General features: G+C 36.1%; 1 protein-coding gene across 2 annotated transcripts; it reads left to right on the top strand.

Moving 5' to 3' along the window:
* Positions 1-7,283: 7,283 nt before the first annotated feature.
* Positions 7,284-10,793, top strand: LOC309507248 (uncharacterized protein C14orf93 homolog). Of its 2 annotated transcripts, XR_014209099.1 has the most exons (6): positions 7,284-8,143; positions 8,233-8,280; positions 8,530-8,859; positions 8,968-9,059; positions 9,148-9,263; positions 9,371-10,793. XR_014209099.1 is itself a non-coding variant. In XM_082181392.1 (3 exons), exons 1-3 carry the CDS (start codon positions 8,942-8,944, stop codon positions 9,605-9,607), a joined length of 471 nt encoding a protein of 156 aa, XP_082037518.1. In that variant the 5' UTR covers positions 8,871-8,941; the 3' UTR covers positions 9,608-10,793. The 2 variants fall into 2 exon arrangements, 1 of the variants encoding a protein (XP_082037518.1); XM_082181392.1 differs by lacking the exons at positions 7,284-8,143; positions 8,233-8,280; positions 8,530-8,859 and having other exon boundaries at positions 8,871-9,059.
* Positions 10,794-17,586: the final 6,793 nt, after the last annotated feature.

The raw sequence follows: 17,586 nt of genomic DNA, 5'->3' as shown, positions 1-17,586 counted from the left end.
GCATCCTTTTGAGATGTAAATTACAATAGCCTACATTTTAATTTAAATAAAACACAAAAGGCCTAGCTACATCATAAAACTCAGAAGATGATGTATTTTAATATATTATATTATAATACAAATAAAAAGGCGTCATACTTCAGTCGAGTCCCAAAATACACGTAGCAGGCTATAGGCTAAATCAGCGTCTTCAAGGGAAATGTTTGGACTGTAGGCTACTGTGTGCGGCACAGCTTGCCTTTTATATTGTACAACAGACCAATTAAATTAGGCAGAATACCTTTTTATATGTTTGTTTGACTGTGTTTCATTTTGATAATGAGCAGTTTGCGATATGAAGCAACGCCAGGTCTGATAGTAGGCTATGTTGTGTGAGAGCGCGATGCGCTGGCGCCATCACTTGGATTTGTTCCACTGCTGGGAAATAACTTAATACTCTGTTATTTATAGTCAATTTGTGTACATTCAAAATGACTACAAAATATAATGCCATTGAAAAATAAATAAAACAACATGATGCGCTGCTTTAGCGCGTCTCGGTCTCTTTAGATCTTTCTGGCGCTCACCAAAAATGAACCAAAATACAGAGAATAGCCTTCTTGGCGCGCCTACTTTTGAAAGTCAACATTTATATTATTTAATGTTAAATATATGCCAGAGTCACTTTGGAATAAATCACAGCGTGTTTCATAAAACGTGACTTGGCCTATACAGTCCGGAAAATAGGCTATAGCAAATTCAGACCAACTGCTGGTCTACACAGAGAGAAAGCCCTTTCTGGGCTCTTCTGTTGTACCGAGCCATTCGTTAGTCTAGTTGTTTGATGAGGAAATGAAATATAGCCTATAGTACACAGTTTTTGTAAGCTCCGTGCAACAGCGGACTATTATTACTAGAATATTAGAAATCTAATACTCAAGCTGTTTTCTCATTTTTCTACTCTTAATATTAAATAAAAAAACGACTGAACGAAAGATACACGGATTCTCTTGAACCACCACCGCGTTTGCGGCAGAAAACTACTGCAGTGCAGCCAAAATGCTCTGTTCGACTTATCTGAGATCCTTTACTCTTCCCTGTGGATGACCTGTGACCTACTTTCTGTAAGATCTGAATTTTTGAACTTGAATTTTTGAGATTGAATTTTAGAAAACTGAATTTGAAGTTCCGAATTTCTTCATCTTGAAAACTTGAATCTGTATTTTTTTAAACTGAATATTTGCAGTATACGAATTCAGAACAAAAAAACTAGCTGTTTGAAAATACATGTCTATAAAATTCAGCCATAAAAACATTTCAGTTTGTTAAATTTCAAATGTTCAATATTCGTTTTAAAAAAATCAAATTCAGAACTATTTAAACTACCACCTAAAATTCAATTTTGTTAGATTTCACTTGCAAATAATTCAAATTTACACAATTCAAATTCAAATCGTTTTGTCATATTATAAGCTCCATAGTCTTGTGCAATGAAGCAGGTCTTGTTAGTTGCCGCTTATTGCAACCAACCTCCTCCTCTCGACAGCCTTCCTGACACCTTCCTCTGAGCATGTTCTCAGGGATGGGGCAAGATGGCACCCGCGTCTAGACCTTAGAAAGTCCCAGGTCTCGTACAGGAATTCTGAATTCTGTTAGGAAAATCCTTGATAACGTTTGGCATACTGTGGCAGAAAAACATGTCTTCAAACTACAGTTGAATTTTGATGGACTACCACCCTTCAAGAGTACTAGTACACAGTTTTGGCCGATTCTTGGTTTGCTGCAAGGTCACACTAAGGCACCAGTGTTGATTGGACTCTTTTGTGGTACTTCAAAGCCAAATTCTTTGGCTGATTATCTTCATGATCTGGTTCACGAGCTAAAAATGTTGAGGGATGGGTTTCTGTTCAAGCAGAAAACGCTTTTTTTTTTTTTTTATTGTTGTTTCTGTTGTGTGCGATACCCCTGCCTGAGCCTTCATCAGAGGTGTGAAGTCACACACTGCATATCATGGATGTGACAAGTACCAAACAGGTGTCTGGAAATCAAATCGAATGACATTTCCTGAGGTGAATGCAAAGCGCAGAACTGATGAGAGTTTTAGGCAAGCAACTGATGAAGAACACCACATTCAGCACTCACCTCTTACAGACATTGGCATTGACATGGTCACTTGTTTCCCTCATGATTACATGCACTTGGTTTGTCTGGGTGTAATGCGGCGTCTTTTAGACTTGTGGATCAGCACCATCGGTCCCTTGCACTGTCGCATATCATCCATTCAAGCTTCCATGGTGTCAGATAGACTTCTTGCACTGAGAAGTTACATTCCAAGTGAGTTTGCTCGAAGGCCTCGGGCACTGGCAGATCGATGTAGGTGGAAAGCAACAGAGCTACGCCAATTTTTGTTATACACTGGTCCAGTTGTGCTGAATGGTGTTTTACAGCCTCAAATCTATGACAACTTCATTGCTTTTGTCTGTAGCTGTGTACATTTTGGCAAGTCCAGAATTTTGTATGGAGATGAATGACTTTGCAAATACTCTGTTGCGTTCATTTGTTGAACACTTTGGCCAGCTTTATGGTGTAGAGTTTTTGGTTTACAATATTCATGGCCTGGTGCACCTCAGTGAAGATGTCAAAATCCATGGCAATCTAGATCTAATATCAGGATTTCCCTTTGAAAATTTCTTAGGAAAACTAAAAAAAACTGGTACGAGGGCCATGCAATCCTTTGACTCAGGTGATGCGTAGATTGTCAGAGATCTACAGAGAAAATAGCAACTACAGTTGTGATGTAGAAGAGGCAATTCAAAAATTGGATAAAGAACATACGGATGGGCCAGTACCAGAGTGCTTCTCGCAACAAGCTCATCAATTTAAAGTTCTTGCGATTGATGATGTAGTTGTGAAGCTCAATGAGAGAGATTATTGTGTCAGAATCGACAATAAGTTGGTTTTAGTCCAAAACATTGTTGAGGATAAAGGTGCAGTATACCTTGTGGGCAATGAATATAAACAGGTGGAACACTTCTTTAAATATCCTATTGATTCAAAAGAGTTGGGAATTTATGTGGTTTCCAACCTCTCCACAAGTGTTTCATGACAGGAAAGAAGCTGCAGAAGTATGTGAGATTGCCATTCCGAAACAGATTTGTTGTTGTTCCACTCCTGCATCAAGAGAAATAACTCTGAAGTGTATAATAGTTGGCTGAGGTCTGAGGAATATCATTCTTGTCTCTTTAGATGTTTCACATTGTTGTCTTTGACAAGACAAATGAGGTTGAAGTTGTGCCTTCAGTCTGGATTAAAAATGGAGAGTGCATGTGGCCTCCAAATAAGATTGATATAACAAAAGCTGTGAAATCACAGGAGAGTCCAGGAGATGACGCCCCATAAGGCCAGAATTATTTTCACGTCACGTGAGTTGTTTTGCCACCACTTTCTTCAAATTGAATAGTTATAAGTAATAAGTTAAAAGTAATAAGTAATAGTTAAAATCACAGTTTTACTTTGTAAATTTATTTTTATGATGCTGTTTTTCCAGATGACTACAAGGAAGCTAGACGTAAACTACCTCTAGCTGTTGATCACACAGACATTGATCAGACCGATGGAGGAGACTCACCAATTACATTTCAAAGAAAAAGAATGTAGGGTTTTGGTTTGTTTGTTTAATGTTTTGCACCACATTTACAAATAAAAGCCTATCTTGAAATTGATAAATGTGATGTTAGACCCAAGAACATTCTTTTCCCTGGAGAAGAAGACGAGTATAGTATTCTATACCTGATGCTCCGAAAATTGCTAGACATGCCAACAAATTAGACCCAGGAAAGCCAAACTGCCCTAAGCTCTTCCACAGTACTCCTGACCTCCGCAATGATGAGATGGAAGGCATTAAAGGAACAAAGTAAAAAAAAAAAGTAAGAAGCATCAGCCTTTTTAAATTACAGTGCATTTTATCACAGCTGTTAAAGGACTAAGATGTTTTGTACTTTGCAGGAGGTGCCTTACCTAATGCTCCAGTGATCTCTAGGGAACAGTTTTCTCCTGCAGTAGACAGCCTCCACCTTAGTGGCCAAGGCAGAACTGACCTTCGTTCACGCGATCAAAGCAGTCCTGACCTTCATTCACATGGCCAAAGAAGTCCTGATGTCAGCCCACATGGCCAAAGCAGTCCTCACCTTCGTCCACATGGCCAAAAGAGTCCCAATCTTCTCCCAAGTTGCTACAGTCCTGACTTGTATGCAGATTGCCACAGCACTCCTGAGATCCACTCAAGTCAGCAGACCAGCATTGCTATGTTATCCTCAGGCTGGAATGTTCTCTCAGAGAGTTGTACATCAAGTAAATCAAGCACTGAGACCCTTTTAAGCCATGCCAACGTTGAGGTCAGAAGACCAGCCCACAAAAGTAAAGAGATCCATAAAAAAACTCAGAACCTTCAAGGCTCCCTGAGCCACACCAGACCACGGACATCGAGCAAACATCCAGTCACCAAATTTGTGAGTATATTAGTGTTTAGCTCTTTTCACACAGAGAATGCACTGATAGTGTGTCATGGGATTAGCCTCAGGATCGTCTGATTTTGGTTAATTCACATTGCCAGCGATTTTCCGCAATCTGTGCTAGAGATGTGCAACAGCGATCGAGTACTCGAGTACTCGGCCGTGACAGCGATGATCGATCATGAAAACGTTCTGATTAGTTACAGCAACACTTTGGGCGGCACCATGAGCTCTTATTGTTTAGCTTGCAATAGCATGAGGTTCAAAGTATAGACGTGAGAAGAGAGCAATGCATGGCTTCGAAGTCACATAGTGATGTCTGGGTTGGCTACATCTAATTAATCTAATATAGGATGCGGTGTGATATTAACATTTATTAACATGCTGAATGTGCTGCATATTACATGTTTAGTTTCATGCTCAAGTGTAATGCCCGACAATGATTGAGTTATTTGAGACGGTCATATTGCTCTCTCTCTCTCTTGCATCTCTCACTCTCTCTCGCTAGTGCATAACTTAGTTCACTGGCATATGCATCCTTTTGTACAGATACAAGTTGTAATGTTAACGTCAATGTTATGTATCCAAGTTATCTGATTAATATCATAGGAAGTGTCATAGAACGGGTTTCAGTTTATTGGCATAAAGTCAGCTTTACCTCAGGCAGCTATTATTTTTTAGATGCTTCTTTTTTAATAACAACATTGCTGCATCATAATCATCATCTAACTGTTATAATCAGTTATAAATGTGTTATAAATGTGTTCCTGTTTGATAGACATGTTTGCATGTCATATTTTTATATTTAACATCCATTTTCATAACAGATTTTAACTACACTGAACGAACAAACGTATCCATGAGTACATTGGGGCCTTAATGAAAGCCATCTTCCTTAATTCATTTGCATCTCTGCTCTACTTTTTCCCACAGTAAAATGGCAGTGACGCACAAAGGAAATGGTTTACAGTAGAAATGGTTTACAGTGACCTAAACAATAAGTTTCTTAAAGGGATAGTTCACTTTGAAATTAAATTTTGGTATGTTTTAGCTTACCTCAAGGGCATCCAAGATGTAGGTGTCTTTTTTTCCACAGTAGTTTCAATTTTGATATTTTTAGGTCAAACCGTTCTTGTCTGTCAGTCATATAATGCAGGTCGATGGTCACCACCTCAAAGAGCATGCACAGAGTCCAAATTAAAACAATTCCCCATCGTCCAAATTAAACAATTCCCCATCGTAAGTACACATTGATGGCCTAAGACACGAAACGAGCGGTTTGTGTGAGAAAACGAACAGTATTTATATAGTTTTTACCTCTTGTACACAGCCACGTCCAAGTGATCTGAGAGCGCGGGCGGGTATAGATATATACACTAGATGTCGCCTTGGCTACGGTTTCGTTCCAATGAACTGCCGTAGCCAAGGCGACTTCTATTGTATATTTCTATACCCGCCCGCGCTCTCAGATCACTTGGACGGGGCTGTGTACAAGAGGTAAAAACGATATAAATACTGTTCGTTAGACAGTGAAATTGAAGCACCAAATTTAATACACAATATAGGCCTACCTTATTAATAAAGCATACTTTGTAGAGGCAAACAGATTATGAACAACACCAATAGAACCACAAAGAAAACTGGAAGTACTTGGAAAGAAGTAGAATAAATGAACAGAATGTGTTTTTCCCCCTTTTTGCTTATTACAACATCTATTCTGTTTACTTGATTAATAATAATAATAATGATGATGATGATGTATATGGCACCTTCTGAACTGATACATGTAAATAAAGAATATTAATCTTGTTACTGATGATGGCAATGATGAACCAATAACAGCCACGGAATGTGATGGATAAGGCACATTTAAACTATTTTACAGATTGTTTGGGTCGATTTCCATCCTTTGCCATCAATATTTAAACGATTATAAATTGTAGGGTATAAAAATATCCTGAGAACAGAATTAGGTTCACAGCACCAGAGAATAATCTTGACGGCACTCGCAAGAAAATGGATAAGTAGGCTACATAATCAAATTGACAAATATTACACCATTTAAACATTATTAAATATACATAGGCTACTGAGTTATTAAAACAATCTTTGTCAAAGATGTTACGAACCCCTGTTTTTAAAATGCTCGTTGGAAAAGGGGTAAGCAACATAAAAGGACACGCGAGGCAAAGTGCAGTTTAAACATTTATTATACGGCTATAATAGTGTTTCACACTCGCTTGTACCCTCAACAGGAGCCATTAGAGCAACGGGGGACAGGTGCGCAGGGGCGGAGCCTAACAAGAGAAAGAAGAGAAAGAAACTAATCAGAGCACAGAAACAGATACACAAAAAAATACAAATACAACACTCATAAGGCTTAGGCCGTATAGAATATACTTGTTTGTTCACAGTTTAAACGTTCTTGTTTCCATTGGTTTAATTTCAAGATCTGAGGTGAATTATCCATTGTTGCTTTTACAGCTACAAAGCTGGAGCACTAAATGGTATTCAAAGTCACATTGCATGCTTTTAACATTAAATAAAGCACATAAACAGTACTTGTGAATATCATTGCCACACTTTGTGTTTGTTGTTCCAGAAAAAAAGAAACTGTTTCTAAAATAGAATCGTCGCGTGTCGCCATCGCGGCTGGTTAGGACAAAAACTCTGATTAACATGGAAAAGATACCTTTTATCGCGCGTCGCGGCATTGCATGTAGTTAGGACACGGTGTAATATGACTCGGGTCCGAGTCTTTCGTTCTTCCTGTCAGTCCCAGAGGCTTTGCTGTCGGTACCGGAAAGAGAAATGATTAGTTCACCTCTCGAGTCTTCGGGTCTGATTCTTCTGAGTCTTTCGTTCTTCTGTCACGTGATGACCGAATGACTCGAACCCGAAGTCGATAGACTCGAAACATGAACTAATCAATTCTGTATCCGGTACTACCGACTGCAAAGCTCAGTTTATGACGATGTTACAGGATGAACGAACAGCTTCGGGAGGTGAGGTAAACTAACAGACTGCATAGCCTGAAGACCAAGATCAATTAATTAATCGTTTCTGTTTCTCATAATTTGGCCTTTTCCTTGCATTGCAATTTTTTTCTTATTCTAAATGCGATCAACATTTGATGTGTTCAGGGAATTTGGCTAACATGTAACATTTTAAATACATTCTGCTGAAAAGAACGAAATGACTCGAAAAAAAGATTCGTTCATTTTGATGAACGAGATTCAAAGATCCGAGTTCGTAAAATGATCCGAACTTCCCACAACTAGGATGCGTTAGCTCGACAAAATGATCTCGTAAGTTAATGTGTCATGGCCACGACAAAACTAAGTGAACCGAACATATCCTCTCCCGATGACCGTACAAAGCAACTCATAATGCAAGACTTACTTTCTAGACCATTTTTGAGCCGTTGAGCTGCTCCCCTCAGTTCGTTCCCAACATGTGGGAACTCTTCCACAATCTCCTGAAACTCTTGCATGTTAATTTAGGCTGTAGCAGCTAACCATTTTTCACCATTTCTTTTATTTGGAGCCTAATTCATTAGCATCAATCAAAAGTCTCTTAAAAATTAAATATCTTGCTGTCTGTTTTTGTGTGCATGTGCAGACCTACATTGTCACCAGAGAGCAACTTTATCGGTAAGTTACATTAACTTGAAATTTTGTATTTGTAAAGAGGTTGATTGCATAATTTGACTGGTTTCATATTGATTGTTTTATCTGTGCAGGTGAAGGACTTCTTGGGGAAATGGCCGGCTCTTCGGATTGAATCACAGGTAAAACAGACTCACTTCTCTTTTCTGCCACTCTTCACACATATTTCTATGCCAAATTTTTTATATGTATCACATTCAAATGGAACAGCAAATGCCACTATTCACTGTGTGTAAGAACTATCACTTTGCATGTGACCATGTTGCTCAACAATGTTTTAACTGAACATGTTGCATCACAAATGTGTTTTCTGTTGCAAATCGAGTATTAGTCTTTTTATAGGCTATCATTATTTTTGTTTGTTTTTGTAGCTTTGTGCTGAGTTCCAACGCATCACAAATGTCAACATACGGAACCAGTTCTATGCTGTGCTTGACCAACATACTGCACTGGTGGCCTTGTATAGGCAGAAGGCGGCACGAACCGGAAAGATATCAGAGGCGCTGCATGACATCTTAAAGATTTATGAACGGATATGTGTTTTGTCTCTTATGTTTACTGTGATGGCCAACTTATGGAACTTGTGGTTCTTGCAGATTGTGAATCCACTTAAACGCTTTTTAATTTCAAACTTTACAGGAATCTGTAAGGTGCCTCCATAATTCAGAGAACAACCCACACAAATACGATCCACAAACCGGGTAAGACTGCGTATTGTATACTGTAAACGTTAGTTTAATCTACTACTATATGGATTTGAAATACCAAAACTGAATTTCATTAATGATGCCTGCAACTTTTTCCCCCAGAATAAATTCATCACATAACCTGGCTGTGACCACTTATCTCTTCGAAGAATTAAGGACAACTTTTACAGACGTTGACCCTGAATGTGTAAAAGGTAATCTTAAAGGTGTTGTAATCATTTTAATGTCCTCTGTTTTACTTAGTTGTATTGGCATTACATTTATTTATGATTTATTTAACAGGTTGCAAGACGTATTTTGAGACTTTGCGGAGGAAGTATTCTTTGGCTCAGCCTGAAAAGGCCCAGAAAAGAAACACGATGAAGAACATTGCAAAGAACCGTCAAAGAAAGAGACAGGTAAGTTAAGAAACTGGTTAAGCAGTTTTTTTAAAATTTATTTATTTTAAGATGTAACTATCCTCCTCTTTGTGTTTTAGTGGTTAAATTACTGTCATGTTTTGCAGTTGCTGGAGACCAGGTCCAGGGTTGTACAAACCAACACAGAAAGGGAACTGTGGAAGACTGCAACAATAGAACTGATGTCTGATGAAGATGCTATTGTTGATGGAAGGCCAGTGTGGATGGTGAGGTCTCCACCAAACAGAACCACAGAGTTATCTGCTCTCTGCCAGGTACTACAAACCAGACTAGAGGCTGACCCACGCTACATGTCACACCACCAGTGCATCATGGCAGTTTGAAAAATGAATATTTACATATATTTTATATACACTTTAATTTCTATATTTATTATTTATTGATCTCGTTTTATATTGTATACTTTGTATATTTGTTCCTTTTTTGATGTGCATGTTGCTTATCTCCACGTTTTGTATTTTATTCCTTTACACCTTTGTTCACATTTCTTTTTCCCCATTCATTTTAATGTATGTTTATAATGTTCTTTGGAATGTTCATGTTATATTTGTTTTTGTTCCTTTACATTTTCATCCCTTCAAATATTTTTTTTTCTTGTTTCTTGTTTTTGTGGGCTAAGTTTTAAAAGTAACCAATAAAGTCACTTTACTGCGTTTTCAATGTGTCCTGTCCTCCAATAGTGGTCTGGGTTTTGGGAGTGGTTTTAAATGAACAACCAATCCAGTTTGAGATGAAGGACCAATAGGGGATGGAAGGCAAAAAGGTGCACACAGGTGTGAAAATGTCTCCTGAAAAAAACTTTAATGGGATTACTTGCCATGGCAACAAATGGCTGTATATACATACGATTTGGTATCATTTCTGGTTGTATACAGATATATACGGACCCATGGAATTTGACCCATCCAGCCAGTATACTCCTGGATTCTTCCGAATTTCAACAGTGTATACAGGAGTAAACTGGTCCGGATACACCTCTTTTCATGCAGTGATTGTTATAATACTTTACAATATTACTGTTTGTTGTTGTATTTTCCAAAACTTGAAACTTGTGTGTGTGTCAGTTGGATTTTTAAATGTTTTTGAAATAAGTCTCTTATGCTCACCCAGCCTGCATTTATTTGATTAAAATATATAGTAGGCTATAAACAACAGTATTGTGATTTATTATTACAATTTTAAATATCAGTTTTTATTTGGACATAAGTAGGCTATTGTTTTTTTTTTCCTGATTTCTAATTTTAACGATCTCATAGCTTTATTTATGCAAATGTAAATGCAGTGAAAATATATTAATGCCAGATCTGATGCCACTTCTGTGTATGCACTGCAAAGATGGATTTTCATTTAATGATTTAATTTGACTGGTAACAGTGGTATTGTGTAATTATTCTAATAGAATTTAGTCTTTTCTCTCTGTTTTGCATGCATAATCATTATTGTTATTATTATTTTTTGCCTCTGTCACAGTGTATTCTTAACCTGAATTAGCACTGTTCATAGAGGTACGGTATAGGCAACACCAATAGGTATCATGTAACACAAAATAAACATATTTTTTCTTCATGATACAGGGCATAGTCTTAGTTTCGTTTTTATTTTGTTACCATTAGACATCACTGGGTTTTAATTTGAGGTATAAAAACCTGACGATACCACATATTGAAACATAAATTCATATAGCATAAATTGCCTGTCATTTTCTTCATTTCTAAGTCAATAAAGTGTATGTTAAATGAATAAATGTAGTGTAAATGTAGTAATGAAACAAACTATACCATTCAAAAGTATGGGGTCAGTATTTTTCAAAACAAATTAATACTTTCATTCAACAAGGAAGCATTAAATTGATCAAAATTGACAGTAAAGACTTTAACCAGACTTCAGTGTCACATGATCCTTCAGAAATCATTCTAATATGATATATGAATAATGGTCAAAAAGCATTCATTGTTATTCTCAATGTTGAAAACAGTTATTTACATTTTTAGGATTCTTTGATGAATAGAAAGATCTTTTTATTTTTTGTAGAAAGCCTTTCTTTAAAGTGAATTTCGTTTTGTATAAATTGTATCTTAATTTTAATCAGTGTTTCATCAAGTTGCCTGGATTTAATAAATTAAAAGGCAAATATTGCAGATAAGCGTTGCTTGTGAACTGAAGAACTGAAGAACTGAAGCTCGTGAACTGAAGCTCGTCTCGACGTGCAGATTCTAAATATTTTAAATTATTGAATGGTTTTATTGTGTTTTAATGTTATATGAAATGTTACCAATAGTTATTTTCTCATTTTATGTCATTATCATGAAAAAAAAAAAAAAAATGAAAGATTACAATTCAGGCTGTTTACAGAACGTGCTCGGCGGGCGACTCAGAGACTCCATGCGGGCTACCAGGTGCCCGCGGGCACCCACCATGTTGGAAACCACTGGTGTACAGTATACATTTCTTGGACTATTTAAATAAAAATAAATAAAAAAAGATCGTTGAGCTACGATGGCAGTATATGGTACACTTATTTAAAAATAAAAAAGACATAGGCCTACATTTTCCACTCTCAAATATTTATTTTTTAATCGGTTTGCTTTTGAATTATTTCGACATGAATAAAATTGCTGCCCTCAAATGTTAACCTGGAGTCTTGCAAACTTAAAATAAAACTAAAATAAAATAAACCTTTGTTTATAATAGGCTAGGCTACTACAATAATAGCCTACATTTCATTTTTTTATAAGGAGCGGTTTTTGTTTTATATGCTGCTAAGAAGACACCCCAGAAGATGGGTCATAGCTCCATCATTGTTCAAAGTAAAAAAAGATCATACTTTATGATGTTAGTTTGAATTGTAAAAAATCTTTAAAAAAAAGAAATAAATAAAAATCAAGGGAATTTCTCTGGCATTTCTTTATTTTTATTTTATTTGTATCGAAAACGTACCGAACCGTGTCTGTCACCACTGTATCGTATTGAACCGAACCGTGAATTACATGCCTAATATATAATTATAAATTCAATTGTTATAATATTTTCCAATATTACTGTTTGTTGTTGTATTTTTCAAAACTTGAAACTTATATTTTCACTGCATTTACAATTGCATAAATAAAGCTATATGAGATCGTTAAAATTAGAAATCAGGAAAACAAAACAAAACAATACTTCTGTCCAAATAGAAACTGTTATTTACAATTGTAATAATATATCACAATACTGTTGTTTATAGCCTAGGCTACTATATTTTCTTCTTTTTTTTTCCCCCCCAAATATTTTTATTAAGATTTTCTTCATGTAAATACAATCACAATCTTGTCAATACAAATTTGTCCATGTGAACATAATGACTGCATTACATGAATTTAAACCCATTAAAAGGCAAGAATTAAGCAGGAAAGAACTAATACAGTGAACAACGGTTCTCTCTTCAACATAGGTCATTAAGCATAGAAAATAAAAACATATTATAACATATAATCTTATCTCAAAGTGTACATTCTTCCACTTTTATTTAAAGTGAAATTTTAACTTAAGCTTAAATTGTGGAACTACAGGTGTCCTTGTCTCAAAAATCCAAAAAATCATCTGTCAAATCTAAGTCCTTAATAAAGTCTATGAAAGGTTCCCAAATCCTATCGAATAAATGTTGTTTAGATTTCCTAATGGGCTGGACATCATCTGCTTTAACCACTGGGTGGCGCTGGGTCTGTTCACATTCTTCCAAGACAAAGCTATACATTTCTTTGCAGACAACAAACTTATATTCATAAAAGTACATTCAGTTTTGCTATAATTATGTTTGTCTGGGTATAAAGCTAATAAAAACAATTTTGGGTCCAATACTATCTGTTTAGAAGTAATTTTTTCAATTAAATTTTTTACCTCCTCCCAGAAGATTTTTATTTGTCTGCATTCCCACATGCAATGTATTAGAGTCCCTCTGGAGCCACACTTTATGCATACATCCGGTATATTATTATTATATTTATTTAGTTGTACAGGTGTAATATATACACACATGAGCCATTTATATTGTAGCATTCTAAGACGGCTATTATGGTATGGGGTTTAACACAAGCCCTTTCCCACTCCTGCTCTCCAAGCGATAGTGACAGATCCACATTCCATGACATAAGTTTATCCCTCGAATTCTCTGCTACAGTGGAGATCAACAGATTATAAATACAGAAATAATGCCTTTTCCGAATTTATTTTTAACCAACAACTTTTCCAGCGATGTAAGGGAGATTACTATGATTTGCTTTCACAAAACTTCTCAACTGAAGGGATTTAAAATAGTGTTTTTTATCAAGCTTAAATTTGGATTGTGACTCTTCAAAGGACATAAATATATCAGACTCTGATGGATAAAGGTCATTCATTGTTTTAAGTCCTACAGATGCCCATCGTTTGAAAGTTGCATCTGCCCTTCCTGGTATAAAGAGCTGGTTGCCCCACATTGGGCTAAATTGTGACAAAATGTTTGATTCTTTGAACGATTCACTTACATCATACCAGACTTTAATAGGCTACTATATTTTAATCAAATAAATGCAGGCTGGGTGAGCATAAGAGACTTATTTCAAAAACATTTCAAAATCCAACTGACCCCAAACTTTTGAACGTTAGTGTACACTCGCAGGGGTCTCCAACCTTTTTGTGAGTGAGGGCTCCCCAAGGGCTATACTTGCTTGATATAGGCTACTAACACTCTCTCTCTCTCTCTCTCTCTCTCTCTCTCTCTCTCTCTCTCTCTCTCTCTCTCTCTCTCTCTCTCACACACATACACACAAGTTTCAAGTTTTGAAAAATACAACAACAAACAGTAATATTGTAAAATATTATAACAATTGAATTTATAATTATATATTAGGCATGTAACGGTTCACAAAATTCACGGTTCGGTTCAATACTTTTCGATACAGCAAAAAGAAAGAAATGCCAGAGAAATTCCCTTGACTTTTTTGATTTATTTATTTTTTTTAAAGATTTTTTTAAAATTAAAACTAACATCATAAAGTATGATCTTTTTTTACTTTGAACAATGATGGAGCTATACTTGACCCATCTTCTGGGGTGTCTTCTTAGCAGCATATAAAACAAAACCCACTCCTTATAAAAAATGAAATGTAGGCTATTATTGTAGTAGCCTAGTTATAAACAAAGGTTTATTTTATTTTAGTTTTAAGTTTGCAAGACTCCAGGTTAACATTTGAGGGCAGCAATTTTATTCATGTCAAAATAATTCAAAAGCAAAAAAAAAAAAAAAAAAAAAAAAAAATTGAGAGTGGAAATTATTGTCTTTTTTATTTTTAAATAAGGTTGACTTTATTGTGGTTTGGCTAGAGTAGGTAGTTCGAGATGGACAACGTCCATGTCACTCCTGCAGGCTGCTTCTTAAACCAACCCTACATGGAAGGAACAAGCCAAAAGTGAGGTGTCAGGTTGGTGGAGGGATGCTGATAACTGTCAAGGAATGTATAGGTGAGTCGACTGACTGAATATATATATATGCTTCCTCTCATGCTGATGGGATAGCATGATGATTGTTGATGACGAGTTAATTGGATTGATTATTTGAGCGTGCTCCTCCCAAACTTTGTTAAATGAAACATCATTTATTGGCCTCTGTGAACATGTTATTGTACAGGGACATCTCAGTTTTAACAATCAATAGATGCTTCTAAAATTTGGTCCCCTGAAAATGAAACAGCAAACTAGCAAAAATGTTATAGATCTGGATTTTGCCAGAGGAAGGCTTACATTATTGTATTTCATTGTTTTTCACTGGACAATGACAAATAACTTCTATTCTTCTATTCGATATTCCTGACATCATACTTGTTAATGAAGGAACAGTTAGAAAACCGATTAAACTGGTTGAAATATTAGCAAGCAAGTTAACATGACGATTTATAAACTTGTCGTGGTAGTGACCTGTCTGTACAGTTTTCATGAATTCTTTTTTTTTTTACTCCTGGCATAGCCTACTAACTGGATGTCAATTATCTCATGGCTGCTCTCCTATCATTCCCTCTGGGGTGAAGAGGCGATAGCATGGCTGCCCATCATTGTACTGACAATTACAGCTGAAAACAAAACAATATCACTTTGTTAAATATAGGAGCTGGCTATGGCAAACAATCATCATACACACTTACATGACATCATCAGCTAAGCTTATGTTTTGTAATTTTATAGTAAGCAGTATACTGTGCAAAATGCCATAACCAGTGTGTCCGTTTTTCATAATCTTTTCACGCCCCCTTGTGGACTACAAGTCGTACTACATTTAGAGCACAATCAAGTATTACACCAGATAATTGAGAAGGAGCAAGGATCTTTGATATTACTGTACTGAAATCGTAGCCAGCTAACGTTAGCTAGGCAATGTTTACTGCACCAGCCGGTGTTCACCTGGCATGGAGAGGTGGGGTAAAGTAATAATTACAAGAGCTTCTCGGTTATTTTAGTCCCGTCCGAATGTGCATCTCAGTAATCATTACGGACAATGTCAGTAAAGATTACGGCCACTTTTACCTTCTGTAAAAAGGTCCAGGAAAATTACCTCAGGTAACGTTAATAGACGTGCGCATAGACCATCTGTAAATCAAGTAATTTCGTGTTTAAAAGTAGTTTCCTGTGGTTTTTCCAAGTAAAGTTACTGAGACGCTTGAAAATGCATTCAGTTGCGTTCTAGACACTAGGAGAAGTCTCCCACAAGTGTTTTCTCCCTCCCTCAACTCAAGTGTTTTCCACACACCATTCAGATCAGAAAGAAGTTCGAAAGCACTTGTAAGAGGCACGAAACTTACTTTTAGCGCAATCCAATCTGAAGTTAATTCACACATTTTTCGACCGGACATAACTGTTTTATATATATATAGGTTATTTGTGTTTGCGCACGTGATATCAGGAAGCAATGTAAATGTAAAACACACACGTTTCTTCAACTTATTAAAAATCTTACTCTATTGCAACTATCTGTTTCTGCTTCTTTATCATATTTATAGTGTGTGATTTATAAAATACCTTATATCCTACATCACATATTTTGATTTTGGACGTCTGGTCACTTTATATCTTATATCAGAATATTATATTACTGTTAAGCCTACTATGAATATTATAGAAAACATACAGATTACACTGAGTGGAGCGGGTGACCGGTCTAAGATGGCGGCCCCACGGCTCACCCGCGCCAGTAGGCAGTAGCGGTCGAAAACCATAGACAGTATAAGAAGATTACAGCGCAGTCTTGCCCTCCGCAAAATGGCGGACGCGTTGACGTATCGCAGCAACGTTCCAAAGCGGCCAATAGGGCGTCTATGTATTTATTATGTCTATGTGTCCGATCTGATTGGTTAATAATAATCCTATTTCAGTATCTTGCCGCACTATTGGCTCGACTTATATAGTAGGCAACCGCGTTTGCCTGCATATTTACGGGTCGTGCAATATAATTTCGGGGGGAAATGTGCAATAAATGGGAGTGGCAACACTTTTCATATCGTTGAGAATAAAACAACCGTCCCAACTTTACAAATCCAGGTTCTCCCTCCATGGGGATCATCCATTTCGAAAAGTAAAGCAGATACGGACCCACGCAAGATGCAATGCGATTGGTTGCTGGACCAGCCAATGGAATTAATCTGTGTAAATCCTATTATTTTAATAATAAAAAATCCTATTATTTTAATAGGATTTAAAATTGCCTAGTCATTAGATTTGTGAATTCTCTTTCTGAAAAACAAAATTATATCATTAATCTTTTAATTATTTTGGCGAAGTTTTATATTCATTAGACAAAAATAACTCAAAAGAAACCCTCCTATATTACCTTTTATAACACTGATCTCACAATATACTTAGAATATCTTTTAAACATGAGATCACAAAACAAAAAGCTTATAAAAACAATACAACTTTTAAAGCTTTTCAAATACATATAACTGCCCTGATATTATAAACTTTCATTTCTGTATTTATTATTTATTTTATTATTATTATGTACATTTATACTTTAGTTGTTGTTGTTATTAATACATTTTGAATTGTATTTACAGTGCCTTGTATTCATTTTGTTTTTTGTTGCATTGTACTTGAAATGTTTGTAATTTAACTAAATAAATAAAAAGCCAAATATGTTATGTATACCGTACGTAATAAGATATATTTCTAAAATCAATACTTTCAAGCAAATCTGGAGGCTAATGAAATGAAACAGATGAGAATCATTTTCCCATCTAAATACAGTTGATTTTATTGTAATGTGATGAATCAGAAAAATAAAAAAATATAACATTCG

This window comes from Leuciscus leuciscus, assembly GCF_965113295.1.
Source record: "Leuciscus leuciscus genome assembly, chromosome: 10".
In the NCBI taxonomy this organism is placed as follows: Eukaryota; Metazoa; Chordata; class Actinopteri; order Cypriniformes; family Leuciscidae; genus Leuciscus; species Leuciscus leuciscus.
The sequence above is the reverse complement of the archived record's forward strand: the minus strand, read 5'-3'. Positions and strand labels throughout refer to the sequence as shown.

Excerpts from the sequence above, each read along its gene's own strand:
- LOC309507248 (XM_082181392.1), top strand. The coding sequence starts at position 8,942 with ATGATGCCTGCAACTTTTTCCCCCAGAATAAATTCATCACATAACCTG. Across the intron at positions 9,060-9,147 it reads TGACCCTGAATGTGTAAAAG|GTTGCAAGACGTATTTTGAG; the intron begins GTAATCTTAAAG and ends TTTATTTAACAG. Across the intron at positions 9,264-9,370 it reads ACCGTCAAAGAAAGAGACAG|TTGCTGGAGACCAGGTCCAG; the intron begins GTAAGTTAAGAA and ends CATGTTTTGCAG.